The 15813-nt window shown below is 44.5% G+C and overlaps 1 protein-coding gene across 2 annotated transcripts; it reads left to right on the top strand.

The window, feature by feature from the left end:
• Nucleotides 1–978: 978 nt before the first annotated feature.
• Nucleotides 979–15322, top strand: rnf144ab (ring finger protein 144ab). Of its 2 annotated transcripts, none has more exons than XM_083688889.1 (8): nucleotides 979–1185; nucleotides 9689–9842; nucleotides 10768–10872; nucleotides 11048–11108; nucleotides 11870–12080; nucleotides 12311–12458; nucleotides 12686–12775; nucleotides 13365–15322. In XM_083688889.1, the coding sequence occupies exons 2-8, from the start codon at nucleotides 9708–9710 to the stop codon at nucleotides 13494–13496; spliced, it is 882 nt and encodes a 293-aa protein (XP_083545015.1). In that variant the 5' UTR covers nucleotides 979–1185; nucleotides 9689–9707; the 3' UTR covers nucleotides 13497–15322. The 2 variants fall into 2 exon arrangements, with proteins under 2 accessions (XP_083545015.1, XP_083545014.1); XM_083688888.1 differs by lacking the exon at nucleotides 979–1185 and adding an exon at nucleotides 2932–2977.
• The last annotated feature ends 491 nt before the right edge of the window (nucleotides 15323–15813 follow it).

Here is a 15813-nt window from a genome sequence, read left to right on the forward strand (position 1 = left end):
GAACCTGGCTTCATTATCAGCTCTGTGTCACCACCTAGTGGAGCAAACGTTCTTCCTTCAGTCTAAAGGCATTATGTTGTGGTAATATGCCTGTTGTATTACTTCCACAGTCTGAATGTCGAATACATACAGTACAGTCAACATAGAGTGACAACAATGTAAAAAAAAAAAAAAAAACATTAATAAATAATAATACATTAATAAATACGGTGTCAGTTGACAACAACATTTTACAGATTTCCTCCCCATGCAGCAGCTGTTAATGTTGCTCAATGATTCTGTATTGAATGCCCTGCGGAACTGCACTTTTACTGGGGCTATGCCAACCAATACCAGACAGTATTTTGAGAGACACACATGCCTTAAACTTGCAGCTTTGGTCTGATTGATTTGCTTTTGACTGTTCTGTAACGAGGTAACCTCTGTTGATGACAGACAGGCAGAGGCAGAAAAACATCTACCACAGGATTCAAAAGACATTGCCCAGGCCTGCCCAGTGCAACTTGTGAAGTCTGTGGTCAGACCAAATATAGGGCTATGATTCAGACTCACCAAAGAGTAGACACACTGTAGAAAAAAAAAAGAAAAATTACTATTTAATAACTTTTAATGAAGCAAGTTCATTTGCCTCTTCATGCCAGGACACTTCGATATGTTTACATCATAACCAGTTGTTGTCTCTCGCCCGATTTGTGTATCAATTTCAATGCATTAAGTGGAAGGTGTCATTTTTATACAGTAGGCTATTGTATTAGTGCATGTACAATACAAACCAGCAGGTGGCAGCATTGTCTTTTTTTCAACTACAACTAAATGTATCATCGGTCAACACTTTCGTGACGCCTCTTGTCCACCAGAGGGCGCACTTGATGCCACTGGTCTCAGCCAGTCTCCCGAGCTTCCCAGCTCTATAAACGCATACAAATGGCGTCTTTCCAGCGAGTCACACCAAACAGCTGATTTTGATAAACGCATGAACCACAGCGTGGGGCTTTCGTTTCTTTTTCCAAGGAGAGGGAGACAGAATTGCCTATGTCCATTCACAGCCAACAAGTCTGATGTAGGCAAAAAAGACTTGAGAGAAACAGCAACGACTGAGGACGTTTGACTGGGGCAGTATACTGGGGAAAACGAAGGCTCATGTTATTCCTCAAGACAACTGACAAGCGATAGTCTGAATAGAAGGTAAGACTGGATACATGATGTTGTTATTATGCTACAATGTTACAGATTTAAATGTTGATTTAGCCCAGCTCTAGATGTTTCTACAACGTAACAATTCGTAATAAGACGTGGCGGGCCAGCCCCCTTTTGCTGTTTACATCTTTGTCTCGGTCTAGTGTTATTTTTTCCAGAATATTTATTTACAAAGGATGTGGCAGTGATTGTCATGGAAGGGGTTTGCCTGCAAACGATAGTGATATTTGCAGAGGTACACGTAGGCCCACTTGTCAATTATCAGCACGGCTTCCAGTTTAATCCGATTCAGATAATCTGGGGGAACTCGTGGGACACCTCCATCACACCTATTTTCGGTTGTTTTGGGAGGGGCAATAGTTTGACAATTTGCATAAGACCTATGGCTTTTAATTTGACCAAATCAAGAAGTCATAAAGCATTCTGTCAATCAAACGGTCTTTATCATAGCCTAATTGCTTTTGATTTGTCTCTCTAGGAGGTGGATATCATGTGTGTTAGAACAAGTTTTCAAGGCTGAGTTCACAGTGAGAATTCCCCTAAAGCAAGACACAAATTAGCCCACTGTAAATGCACTTCAATCAGATCATTTTGGTGATATTCTGTCGTTGTGTAACCTCTGTGTGTGTGAAACTGAACATTGAGTTGATCTTTAGGGGATGGGAGGCCTTCAGCCTTGTTCAAGGCAAATGTGAACACCAGGGGGTCTCTTCTAGCTGGGAATTCAGGGAATTTGGTAGACTATAAATTGCTAAAATCGTCTCTACCAATTTCTTGTGAAGAATTACATCTCTATGGGTCCCTCAGCAACTGAGTACACACAATTCAGGAATTTAGGGGAAAAAGAGGATCCTTCCAGGGTCAAGGACTTTGCACAACTGAATTGCCATGACTGCTCATCTCAATCAAGTCAGTTCAAGTTCAACGTCTTCATCAAGCTTTTCTTTAACTAGCCAGTGTGGTGTTTGTCCCATACCTCCCTTGACACAGTAGGCACACACAATGTCTGCCCTCCAGTGCCCAGGCAGCCCCACTAAGCTGGAGGGACACATGTAGACACAGACTGGGCCAAGAGGCTTTTCTGACTGCATACTGTAGATGATGTAGACAGCCAAGTCTTTGGAATTGTTACAGAAGCAGCAATGACCCAGTTTAAACTCATATTCACCTTCCTTATCCACTACCACACCTGATGAGGAATTTGACTGTAGAGTGAGTGAGTGTTACTGTATCATCTCTGTGTGTCCCCTCTCTCTCTCTCTCTCTCTCTCTCTCTCTCTCTCTCTCTCTCTCTCTCTGAATCCCACCTGTAGTCTTAGCTCTCGTAGGCCATGTCCTCAGACAGCCATGCTGGGGAGTGGGTGGGACACTGGACCTTGGTGCAGCTGGATTAGAGTGAATGAAGCTGAAGAATGTTTCTTTCATGAGTGAGACAGGGTTCCTTGAATCCGGAACACACTGTCCCTGCCAGCTACCCAGTCTTCCTGTCCGCCACACACAGAGAACTCTGTCTTGCTGAGGCAACCTGCTCTGCCCTATTAGCACAGGTAGATAAATAGCTCAGGCCGGGCCTAAGCAGGCTCATTCACTTAGCCCATTTGGTTGGTGGTGTTAGACGGTCTGTTTCCCAATAGTGCAGTCATGTTGCTAGTAAGGAAGAGGTAGTAGATACAGTATATCTCTTTGAATGTTCAACATCTGAGGTCAGAGTTTTTGGGAGTGTACTTCTTTTACTAGTACTGTACTGTGCCAACTCCGGAGCTGTGATGGTGGTTCAGGGGTAAGTGATCATTTAATTTTGATCATTTTATAGGCGTGGTATATGGTGGTTGGTATTGTGGTTGCATCATGTGGGAACGTGATGGTTTCATACGGTAGGCCTACGAGTGAACATGTGAAATGTTAGCACAGTCTGAAGTTTAAGCTGCTTAAAGATGTTTGTGACTCTGGTGCCTGAAACAGTGGAAAGTGAAAATCCAGTCTACACTGTATTCAGTGGCTCTACGTACAGACAGCAATGCCTTGCACTCAGCTATCGGTCTTCATTTGGTGATGAAATACAAAGAACAGTTGTTCTTTGTTCCTCTGATATATTATCATTAACATTTCAGTGAGATTGTGTTTCAGTAAGGACTTTTAATTTTCATGACAATACTTTTTTCTCAGTGTTGATTAATAGTGTTCTATACCAGTAGTTGACTAAGCACTTGTTCCAGCTGGGACCAGATTTTCTGAAAAATGTATGCACTCACTGCAGTGTAAGTCGCTTTGGATAACAGCATCAGCTAAATGGCATATATTATTATTATATTAAATTGTATTAGCCAGGATTCTTTTTGTTTGCCAACAAAAACAGATCTTATCAGTGCTGACAGAGCCTATACCATTTCTAGGTAGGAAGGTATTGGTCTCAACCTTGGTTCACCATAACAAACATCACTTACTCAATTCAGATTTTATTAGGCTCTTTGAAAAATGAAACATTATATCCGAGGGCATAAACCTCTGGATTATGAATGATCACAAATCCCTTGATCCCAATCATTCATCTAATCTGTAAAGCGTTTGTGGTCATTTAAGTGGATCATGTCTGCCATTCAGGTGAAATCACATTCAGTCTGAAAGGTTTATCACCAGTCGTATACTATCTATTGACCACCTATTGATCCCATTGGCAATATATACATCTCTCTGTTCCTATGCAGACAGGACATCGAATCTCAGTGAATTGATGTGAACTACAGTAGATAGTCATCCCCCCAGAAACCATAGTATGTTTTCCTCTCGTTCTCCCTGCTTAATATTCCATGTACTCAGTCGCCAGCATGCCAGTATCCTGCCTGTGTGAATAGGCCTTTAGTTTTCGGCAGGGTAAGGAGGGAGGGTGCTGTGCCACACGTGCTCGTGCCAACAACAGGAAACACTGCTGTTTCCTCAGGCTGCTGTCACTTCCTTCACTTGGCTTCAGTGCTCAGGAGTCTGTGCTCTCTGTGAGCCCAAGTCAATGTTTGGGGCTGGGCTAAAAAATCTGTGGAAGGAAAGAATGAATTCCATTCCATCGCCATCCTTCCCCTCCGCTTTAGAATCCCTTTATTGTAAACAGTGCTGGGGAGGAGACATTTCGGATGAGCAGGACATGTTTGTTTAAAAATGTCTGATAGGGGTTGAACGGCCACAAAGGGAGTACCGTTCAGTTTTCCTCTGGTGTACACATTCCTGAACACGGCCTCTCCTTTCTCCCTAGGACCTGTCAGTCATTATTACTCACTGGCTCTCCTCCCTGTACTGTATTAGACACACATACTCTTTCTTGTTTCTTTACTTCTCCCTTTCTTCTTCCTTATCTTTTCCTCCCTCTCCCATTCCCCTTTCTTCTTGTTCCCTTTTCCCTCATGTTCCCTCTTGCTCTGCTTCTCAGTCTAGCCCTTTCTCACTTCCTCCCTCTCTCACTGACTCCCTCTTTCTTCCCGTCTCACTTTCTATGTCTCTCTCTCTCTCTCTCGCTCCCTCTCCCTCTGGCTTGCAGTGGTGTATTCTCAGTCTTGTTCTGCCTGGGCATGAGAGCAGATGGTGTTCTTTCTCTGTTCCTGGCACCTGGTGAAGGGCAGGTGATGTAACCAATGCAGTCCTCTTTTAGAAGGCCTGGCCCAAGCCAGAGAGGAGCTCGTACTGACTGTATTCTTACACTGTGGCCTATCACTGTATCCCATTACAGTGTTCTCTTTTTAGTCATAGAGCAGCCATACACCAAACTATACCGAATTTGTTGGTCTTGTGGCTGGTCTGTCTCACCATTGGCCTTATCAGGTGAAATACCACAGTCTGAAGTTTCTGGTCACTTATGTAAGAGTGACTGAAGGGGGTGGCGTCTGGCGCTTTGCTTACTTTGAACTTGTGGTGAACTTTTCACTTGATTGAGGAGAAAGGACTTTCCCTGCAGTGTTTAAGAGATTCACACAGCAGAAGGGACTCTCCCTGCGGTGTTTACGGAAATTCACAAAGCAGAGGACTCCCTTGAATGTTATTGGGCCGCCCGCTTACATGACTAACGAGCCAAGACTCATTGGAAGAAAATACCTCCTAATTAAAATGTCACGTCTTATACTTGAATTGCTTCTGTGATTCATCTATGTAGGTTGGTCACATTCTGCATGCAGACAGTACAGTATTCCTGTACTTGGAAGCAAAGACTTGAGCATGAAGTTGTTCTGTCAGCTACTGCACACCTGGGACACCGTCCTCGAGACATCCTTGAGCAGGTCCCTAGGGGATCGTTTGTGTCTCAGTCAACTATACTATCTGTTGCCCAGGGGAGTTGGCTACTCTTGAGTGTTTTCTCTCTCTTGGGAGCTGGGAAGCAGCTTGTTTAGACGTGTCTGGTGTACAGTAGGTGTCCCTCCCCCCCAGATCATCATGATCATGATCCCTGCTTTGATAATAAGGAGCTGCCTTAACAATCATGTAACATCATCATATTCTCTCTCTTGCTTTTTCTCCCCCCCCCTCTCCCTCCCTCCCTCCTCAGGTTTTCCCTAGTATTCTTGGCCACCTGCCAGTATCTCAGGCTGTACTGTACTGTGTCTCAGATCATCTTGTTCTGCAGTAATTGTCTCATTGGTGCTTCCCTGTGGTACGGCCGTTTCACCCCTCTCCCTTCGTTGGATCTCAGCAGAGCAAAGTGGATTTCTCTCTTCTTTCTGAAGCCAGTGTGCTTTCCACAATGTAATCCAGTTACAAGCACTACCACGTTCATTGATGAGACCTATATTTCACTTTTCTGACAGGCTAGTCAGTCAAAAGCCTGCGGTTATCTTTTACTTTTACTGGGAACCCAAATAACTTGTGACTTTTGAGTATCACTTTCATGCCCTTAAGCTACAAACAAGCTTTCTCGATAAAGAGGTCTTTAGATTGTGGTGTTTTTATCAACTGTGCCATGTTGAATCCTTGAAAGCATAAAAACAGCTGTACTCTTTGTAGAAATCTGCAGCTTGCTGCTCACAAAAGCCATCTAAAAAAAAACGTCCCTTAAGTTCAGTACTGTATATACACATGCACATGTAAACAAACAAATAAACGGCAACTGTTGTGAATGACAAGATATGTAATTTGGCTTTAACCTAGACAGATTACAAAAAGCGCTTATGTAAGCCTTTTGATATTACATTATATAATAATACCTATATTTTGCTTGACGGGACTCAAGTGAAGGCTGTCTGGTTGATACAGCATGTCTGTTGACCGCTGTCAGTTCGATTAGAAGCACTGGAGATGGGTTTTGGATGGAGATCTGCAGTGACACTGACTGGAGAACTGCTCACCGTATTGATTTTCCAGCCCAGGTGCTGATTTGGAGTGCTTTTTTTCAAATGGATCCAGCCTTAAATTTCTAGCACTAATCCCTCTAGTCTTTTTTTAATGTGAAGACTTTATAGTCTTGATTAATGAGCATCACTGACGTCTCTAATAGCTGTCTTCTTTTTTCTCAATGTTCTTTCAGCACAGTTAGTTTCAGCTTGATAGTTGACCCACTTGTACAGATGGAGGATTAAAGCAGGAGATGGGCTAAATGAATAATGGAGGAGGGGGACTGCTGTGGACCACCATGCAGAGGAATTCCTCTTCTCTGTCACACTCCTCCTCCATAGCGTTCTTCCGAATTATTATGGAAGTCTGCTGGAGGGAAACCCGAACCTGTTTGAAGACTAGGTGTTACAGTACATGGGATATTTGTTCATGGGTTATTGATGGTATCACCTGACATAAGCCATGACCTGTCTAGCATGCAACCTAGCAGGCATGGGTTTGTAGTCCTAGACAAACAGGCGTGACCTCATTCCCTGTGTCTAAAACGGCTCCTCTTTGAAGTCCTTCATGTCTTTTATCACTATTCAAACGAGGTGAAACACTGAGCTGTAGAAATCCACCAACGCTCCAACATTAGCATCTGGCTAAATGTTAAATAGAGCTGATGATGTGTGAACTCCTAGTTAGGGTCCCCGGTGCCTTTTTTAATGGAATGTTTCGGGCCCATATTTTCTGTAGATATATTTAGGCTTAGATTTTCAGTGAGTGACTGAGGGGGGAAGCACTGAGCAGAACAGGTCAGTTCAGTTGACTTCTCAGCATGCCCGAATGCCCGGCCGCCTGCCCGTTGGGCTCTCTCGCGGCTCCTCTTTTTCACCCAGTGACGGAGCCAGTGTTGTGTGGCTCTCTGACTGACCGTTGCTCTAATTGAAAGTGACACCCTGAAATTGCACCTCCCAGATATATTTAGCCAAATGAAGATCGGTCAATTCTACTTCTGTTTTTTTTTGTCTTCTTGAGGAATGGATCTGTTCCCGTGGCGATGTCAAGCTGAAGCTTGGAAAGAGACATGCTCGAAAAGAGACATCCATCTCAAGTCTGGGAGATAATATGATTTGAAGAGCAGACATTCACTTACAGAGAGCCGATATGCCAGGACCTCTAGATTATCACTCTTTTCATCGAAGGCTAGGCCTGTGTGTCTGAATGTGAAGTGGCCATTTGGGTGGTTTGTACTCATTAATATTTTGAAGGGTATTTTGAAGTAGGCGATGGACTATATACATTTTAGGCTATGGACGAAAGATGATTTTAAATGCTACACATATTTCAGGAAGCTAACCGACTCTCTATCACCTTAATTTGGGTGCTAGCTCTGTAGTTGTCTGTGGTCCAAGACCCCCGTAGGTGAGTTACTCACACTCTCACTGTTATTTGGCCCCATTTGTTCTGTTTGTGAATAATTTTCCTTTGCAAAGTGAATAATGTCGTTCCAGGAAAACATGAGTCACATAATGGATTCTGTATGGCAGAGCAGGCTTCATTTGCATACAGCATTCATTCTTGTGATTATGGAGATGTTGATAAATTGATTTTGAAATGAAAGCGGACGAACATAATGTGCAATAGCCCTTCCCAGTGCTGTATAATATCCTGTTCAATTATAGCTGGTGGCAGGCTGGCAATAATTAGCCTACCTTTGAATGAAAGACCCCTCTGTCTCCTACCCCTCCCTCTCATGACTTTATTACTAGTGATAGATGGCGTAAATGATTCACTATCTACCTCATTTCAACTCTGGTCCCATGCTAATATCTTCTAATTATTCTGTAGTGGAGATGAAGCGGCACGATATCTGATCTAGAGAGATACAGTACCCACCCCTTGCTTCTCCTTTTCTTATCACTGCTATGTTTAGAGTAGAGGTTGCGAAACTTCTCGGGATGGATGTGTTCACGTGTCATCTAGTCCACGTGTTCCCTGTTTTTAGAGTTTCCGACTGTCACGTACTGGACCCTCGCTTGTTCCCAATCTTAGACGGAGAGTCTTGGTGTGATGTAGGCTACGGTAACTGTGTTAATGAGTAATGTGTTAACGCACCCCTCAGGAGGCCCACCTACAGTACACTACCTTTAGCACCACACGACTGTCATTGCATGGCCTTGCCAGCCCTGAGCATGCTGTGGCACATCCCTCCATCTGTCCCCAACACAGGCCACCTAGAGGTGACACACACAAACACACTCACTCACACACACACACACACACACACACACACACACACACACACACACACACACACACACACTAATGCTACCAATCCACATGAATTGTGTCGGGGTGGAAAAAAACAACATTGTGCAGTGAGTGCCGTATGGCTGTGAGTGCTGAATAGACTCTGCACTCTCACTTCCATGACTACTCATCAGAAGGACAGTAGCCATCAGGGTTTGAACTTGGCCCAGCTTGTGTAATTCCCTGTGGTTCCTCTTACACACTAGCTTGGCCCTCCCCATGTCCCCTCTCACACAGTGCACAGCTGGGGGCTGTCCAGGGCTGAACCCTAGCCATGCTGCCCAGTCCAATCCAGTCCAGTCTAGTCTAGTCCATTCACCACCATTTGATTGGAGAGGCTGGGGCTGGTCCATGCTGTGCCGCTATAGGCTCTCATGCAGAGTGGCAGCCACTAGGGGATCTGCTGGTTGCCTAGCAGCCTGAGGAGCAGTATTGACAGGCCAGCTGTTGACTGCAGACAGGAAAAGGTCTGTAAACACTTCAGATGGAGAGAGAGAGGGAGAAAGAAAGGCTCTCAGGGATATGGGCACTGCACTTAGTGTTCTGAGTGTTCACAGCAGCAGCTGACCACGACAGGGCTGCCTTTGTTACTTCAGAACACCTTTTAACACTGATTACATATTCAGTCTAGTGGAGGCTACTTCAAGCTGACTTTTAGATTTAGTTTGGACAGGGTGTATGACAAACTCTTTACTGCCTTCCCTACCACATCTCATTCAGTATAGGCTAGATGAACCAAATGTACAATAAACCAAATGCAAATGGCCACCAAGCTAACTGTGGGGCAGGCCCACTGATTTCGCTAATAGTACAGTAGGCCAATTCTACTACGCTGACATTTCTGCAACGTTAGGTGTGTCTGACCATCTATAACCATCTTGTGTTACAGGTCGCCTGTGCCCGACACCATGACGACGGCATGGTACCGGCCCACCTGGGACCTGGCCCTGGACCCCCTTATGTCCTGCAAGCTGTGCCTTGGCGAGTTCCCCCTGGAGCAGATGACCACCATCAGCCAGTGCCAATGCGTCTTCTGCTCCCTGGTCAGTATACACACACACACACACACACACACACACTGTACAAACTGATCCCATTCAGGCTGTGTCAAACAACCTAAAGTAGTTGTCAGAAATGTATCCCCCTTAGGCTCTGTGCTCAGTCAGCTCAACAGTGCCCCCCCCCCCCCCCCCCAGACTTAAATAGGGCTGCCCAGAGAATAGTGTGACGGAGAACAGCATTGCAGGACATGCTGTTCTTCCCTGTCCAGTACGAGGCAGCTTACAGTAGGCCGTCATGGTTTCCACTCTCAGACCGGCCCGTGCTGACGTCACCACCTTTGTGCCTGCTGTGCTGTCCCTCCTCAGGGATGGTGTTGCTACTTGTATCCGTTATGCAGCAAGCAGGGCAGTACGATTCAGAGTCTATATGATGCAATGTCTGCCCCTGGTTCTGTAACGGCTATTAGAGATCTAAGCTAAGTACCGCACAAGAAACCTCCCAGTGACATAGACGCAGGGCAGTGGTCTCTCCCACGCTGTCTGGTCCTCTGTGGCTCAGTTGGTAGAGCATGGTGCTATCAACGCTTAGGTTGTGGGTCTGATTCCTGCTGGGACCATATATACTGAAATGTGTGCACTCACTGCAATGTAAGTTGCTTTGGATAAAACTGTCAGCTAAATGGCCATATTATGATGGGTTAGGTGAGTGAGGTCACGCTGTTTGTTATGTATGTATTTCATATGGTGTGCAGTCATCATATGTAGCTTCACATTCAGAAGGTGTAGTATTGTTCACTTTTGGTACAAGTCGTATAAGAAGTGGAGAAAGTGACATCTTCATATCATATTTTATTTAACGTGAAGTCAAAACGTACGGACAATCGATATTGGAAAGACGCAAGATTAGTGGCAGTCCACAACCGTGGGGTTTCCACCATGCTCATCGTTCTCATCTTTTATTTGACAGTGCCTGAAGCAGTATGTGGAGCTCCTGATCAAAGATGGCCTCGAGACCGCTATTAGCTGCCCAGACTCTGCCTGCCCAAAACAGGGTCATCTGCTGGAAAATGAGGTACAGTAGACTCTCCCACCAAGCTTCCTATTGACCATGCTGTCAGGCTGAATACACCTCTCCTGTTAAGCCTGGACGTGTAGAATCAGGTCAGAAGTGAAGCTGGCTTAAAGGCATCAGGAAGCCTGAGCGTTAACCCGTGTCTGTGTCTCTGTGTCTTTGGCCTGTCCTGCAGATTGAATGCATGGTAGCAGCAGAGAGCATGCAGAGGTACAGGAGGCTGCAGTTTGAGAGAGGTGAGTGGACATGTCCCAGCTCTGACCCTTTGACCCTTGACCCTGACTGTGAGCAAACACACACAGGCTGTAGGAGTGGAGAGGGGGGTCACTATGTTGTTTACTCAGTAGTGTCCCCCTCTCCCACTTCTCCCCGCTCCACTGCAGACCTATCTTAACTTGCACTCAAAATAGACTCTCAAAGAGTGGAGAGCGGTGGGCTGGGAGCGTTTTCTCCATGTTAATCAAATTCCTTTTAATTGGATTTTTGTAGATTTAATTGGCAACATCTTCAGAAAACTAAACCCAAGACATCTGGCTCATGAATATTAGTGGATGAGCATTTTCTAATTTTAGCCTGGCCCCCGTCAGAGTGCAGTTGTTGTTTGTGTGTATGTGTGTTTGTGTGTGCGTGGGCGTGAGAGTGGGTTGGGTCTTTTTTATTTTTACTCCACAGTTGAGTTCATGAGGATAACTTGGTAATCAGGACACATACATCTTATTTCAGAACCCCTTGAGAAAATAGCCTTTGTGGAGATGCCCACAATGGCTGGAAAATTGCTACAAACCCACAGAGGACTGTCTGACAGCTCCCCTACATCTGTAGTGTTGATGTCATGTCCGGTGGCCCATTGGGCTTCTACTGTACTGTGACTGGAGGGCAGTTGGCTTGTGTGACAGAGGCATCGGTACTCTGTGTCTGTGTTAGCAGTTGTGTTCTGTTTGTGGGTGTCCACACATGTGAGGTAGCCCTAACAGCTCTGTTGTTCTGTGTTCCACAGAGGTGCTGCTGGACCCGTGCCGGACCTGGTGCCCGTCCTCGTCGTGCCAGGCCGTGTGCCACCTGAAGGAGGCGGAGCTGCCCCTGCCCCAGCTGGTCCAGTGTTCCATGTGCAGGTTGGAGTTCTGCTCCTCCTGCAGAGCCAGCTGGCACAAGGGTCAGGTCTGCCAGGAGAGCATACCCATCACCACCTTCCTACCAGGGGAGACCAGGTACAACACTCACACCAGTACACTCACACTGTCACACCAGTACACTAACACTGTTACACCATCAGTCAGACCAGGTACAACACTGTTACACCATCAGTCAGACCAGGTACAACACTGTTACACCATCAGTCAGACCAGGTACAACACTGTTACACCATCAGTCAGACCAGGTACAACACTGTTACACCATCAGTACTCCACCTCACTGTCTCTCTCTCTTCTTCTCTCAGTTCCTTTTACAAGAGTGATGATGATGACGCTCCAATCAAACGCTGTCCCAAGTGCAAGGTGTACATAGAGAGGGACGAAGGCTGCGCCCAGATGATGTGCAAAAACTGCAAGCACGCGTTCTGCTGGTACTGCCTGGAGTCCCTGGATGTGAGTGACCCACCAATACCAAACCAGCTCACAGGAACCAAACCCAGCTATACATATCATTAGATTCTAATTCTATAGATGATCATCTGAACCCAAAGTAGCTGAAGGCCAGACCTCGTATAGTGTATATAAACTCACTGATAGTCTTTGGTTAATGTCTATTGGATCTGACCACCCATGGGCTTTCACCTTGATGGTGAATCTCCTCTCTCTCTCTCTCTTCCCAGGATGACTTCCTCCTCATCCATTATGACAAAGGGCCGTGCAGGAACAAGCTGGGTCACTCCAGGGCTTCAGTCATCTGGCACCGGACACAGGTATGGAGAATGCAGTAATGGCATCAGCGGTACTAATATCTGGTACTCAAGGATGAGACATCTACTCTATGACTGTATGAACAAAGGATGTAAAAACAGGATTGTTTAACTGTTAAACATGAAACGTGTAGATCTGTAGGTCTTTGGAAAGATCTACAATAACCATGAAGCAGAATCTTCCACGAAAATACATAAATGTGAATGATGTGTTGGCTCATGACTGTTTTGGCATGTTGGCACATGACTGAGATTGTTGCATAAGTGATGCATGTGTCTGTAAAGGTCAGAGGAAGAAACCAATGCTTTACAAAAGGAAGCACCAGGGGCAGATGCACAGAATGCAAGCCCTGTCACGTTGTAGATTCATGTCTGAGTGACTACTGCCCCCTTGTGGATCTTTACTGAATAATCACCCAGGCATTCACAATGATAGATGTTGTATACATCATTTTCTCTGGTCTATAATCATGCATTACTCATCTTTGGTATCATGTGATGGTTCAGTTAAATCAAGCTCCTCTTTCATGAATCCCCAGCATAGTGTGAAGGTCTAACCACAACACTCATCTCCTCTTCTCTCTGGCTCTAGGTAGTGGGGATCTTTGCTGGCTTCGGTCTGCTCCTGCTGGTGGCCTCCCCCTTCCTCCTCCTGGCCACGCCCTTCGTCCTGTGCTGCAAGTGTAAATGTAGCAAAGGGGACGACGACCCTCTGCCCACTTAGAGAGCACAGCCCTGGCACTAGTCATTTTAGGTCATCCTACAGGTCTATTGATGGACATTGTTGTTTGTCCACCATGGTTATGGTGTTTTAAACCCCTCTCCTCAGCCCAGAGGACTCTCTTAAAGGAATAGCCACCAGTGCAGAGCAGTGCTAGTGGATTGTGGAAGGACTGAACATTGTCTTTTGGGCCAAGTCAGCAAGCCTGGTTGAGTGGACACAGTAGTGATATTCTATATGTTGAGGCTGCAAAGCTACTGTGGTGAAGAACACAGCACAGGACAGCACCAGTCATTGCTGGGGTGGAACCCCAGTCAACATGGGATCAGCGGTTCGCTCTGTGTAGATGTCTATAGGGTTCAAGGTTATCTTTTTTTCTTGTACAGCTGTCTTGGCCGCTTTATTTTCTGACTGCAAATAGAGCTTGGGTATATTTGGAACAGCTTTGGCAATCACCAGTGGTATGTGGAAGTGCATCCTTCAAGTTTATGTGGATTTGGTTGGGCTTTATCAGTGACTACCCTCTCCCCTGCTCTCATATAGTATATGAGAGCTTAAACCATGATGAATACCTAATCAGAGAAAATAATTGAGCATCTTTCGTATTGTATTATGTAAACCTCTGAGGATTCACAAAGTCCCTAGAATTCAAGTGTTATGAAAAGTTATTGACTTGCTGGAAAATGATTGTCTAGTAAAAGATGTGACTGTTAAGCCTAACGTACAGGTTGCATGTCTATATGAGGATGTTAAGGATGTGCTACAGTGTCATCTTACGTTAACTCTACTTAATACACTGTCTCACCACTGCTCCTTTTCCAAAAGAAGAGTTCTGGTAAACGTACCTATTAAATCTCAATGTCAACTATTCACCATATTATGCTTTGCTAAAACGTTTCTAAAAGAGTGAATCGTGTATCATCTAATCTCTCAATGAACAAACATCATTTAGACCGGTCAGATGTAGCAAGCTCTAATGTCCACCAAATAACCTCTTCTGTAGCACTTCAACCTTAGTCCTAGCAAAGAAACCCTTTACCCATTAATGAGTTCAGCTTACATTAGACATTGCACTTGAGTTGAAGTAGCCAAGGTGCCATAATTGCCTTTTTAAATCTACTTTGATATGAGTGACATTCACACTCATGTTTCTACCAAAATGTTGTTCTTTTGATATTGTGCAATTCTTAATGTCATGAACACAAAGTGTAATATAGGATTTGTTACATGTGCTATGACTGTGCTATAACACCATGCTCTTCTATTGCTTGTACTTGACAGCAGTTGAGTTTGACAAGGTGTGTTGACTTTCTTGCTTGCTTTTTGTATTTCTGGGGATCTCCAAACTGTAGCTTTACTTTGAAGAATTCTGCAACATAAAGACAATGGTGTATAGTCAGATTTGTAATGTTTTTCTAGACGTATTCTGTCATTATTTTGTTTATACAGATGCATTTCCATGATATAGTTTGTTTTGTTTGAAATGTGTTCATAGTCATTTTGTAGGCGTGTCTCGAAACCTGACCTGTTGAACCAGATTCAGAATATAGGCACAAATCATCATGGTCCAGACCGTCCAGGCCATTATAGGCCTTTGTACAGAAATTAGGTCAAAAGAACTACGCTGACATTTGAGGTCAGTAGGGAGGTGTGTTGGTGTGTGTTTTGGTGGGGACTAATAGGCGTATTTCACATTGTTATTACATTATTTTTGGAGGCCAAATGTAGCCAAAACTATCGTTTGAAATATTCCTGTTCCTATTCAGATGTTTACATCCTGTACATCAAAGCCACTTCTGTTGTGAATAAAAAAGCACATTTTGCCTGTTCTTGTTGCAGTGATTCTTGCTCATATGCACTTAGAGAATTGTATGAATAATTTAACAAATTGTGCGAGTCTCTTTGATTCGATACCTTAACCTATGTAGCGGTAATTACCCAAAATTGACTTGGGGCCCATTTTTTTAATCTAATTAGTTTATGAAGTCTCACTATTGGGATAGAATTCATGAGACATTATTCCAGCTCCTACACCAGGGTATGAACCTCAAACATCCTGAATACTGAGTGTTGATGAGACCTTGAGGCTTTAGTTGATTAGAGCCCAGTGAATGTGTGGGAAGTAGACTCTGCTAATCACACCATTGACAGTAACTCTTCAACTCAAGAGGGGTTCTTCATTATTCTACTTTTCTTTTTTTTTATTAATGTATAATAAGAATAAGACCCAACATGTATAATTCTCAGAAAAAAAACCATTACATTGAAATACAATTCTAAACATGACAGATGTTATGCTTGCATTTCATCTCTCCTGAGT

Source organism: Argentina silus, assembly GCF_951799395.1.
Source record: "Argentina silus genome assembly, chromosome: 17".
NCBI lineage: Eukaryota > Metazoa > Chordata > Actinopteri > Argentiniformes > Argentinidae > Argentina > Argentina silus.

Bases quoted from the DNA above. Each gene is read 5' to 3' on its own strand.
- rnf144ab (XM_083688888.1), top strand. The intron at 11,109-11,869 runs GTGAGTGGACAT...TGTGTTCCACAG, and splicing joins GAGGCTGCAGTTTGAGAGAG to AGGTGCTGCTGGACCCGTGC. The intron at 12,459-12,685 runs GTGAGTGACCCA...CTCTCTTCCCAG, and splicing joins ACTGCCTGGAGTCCCTGGAT to GATGACTTCCTCCTCATCCA.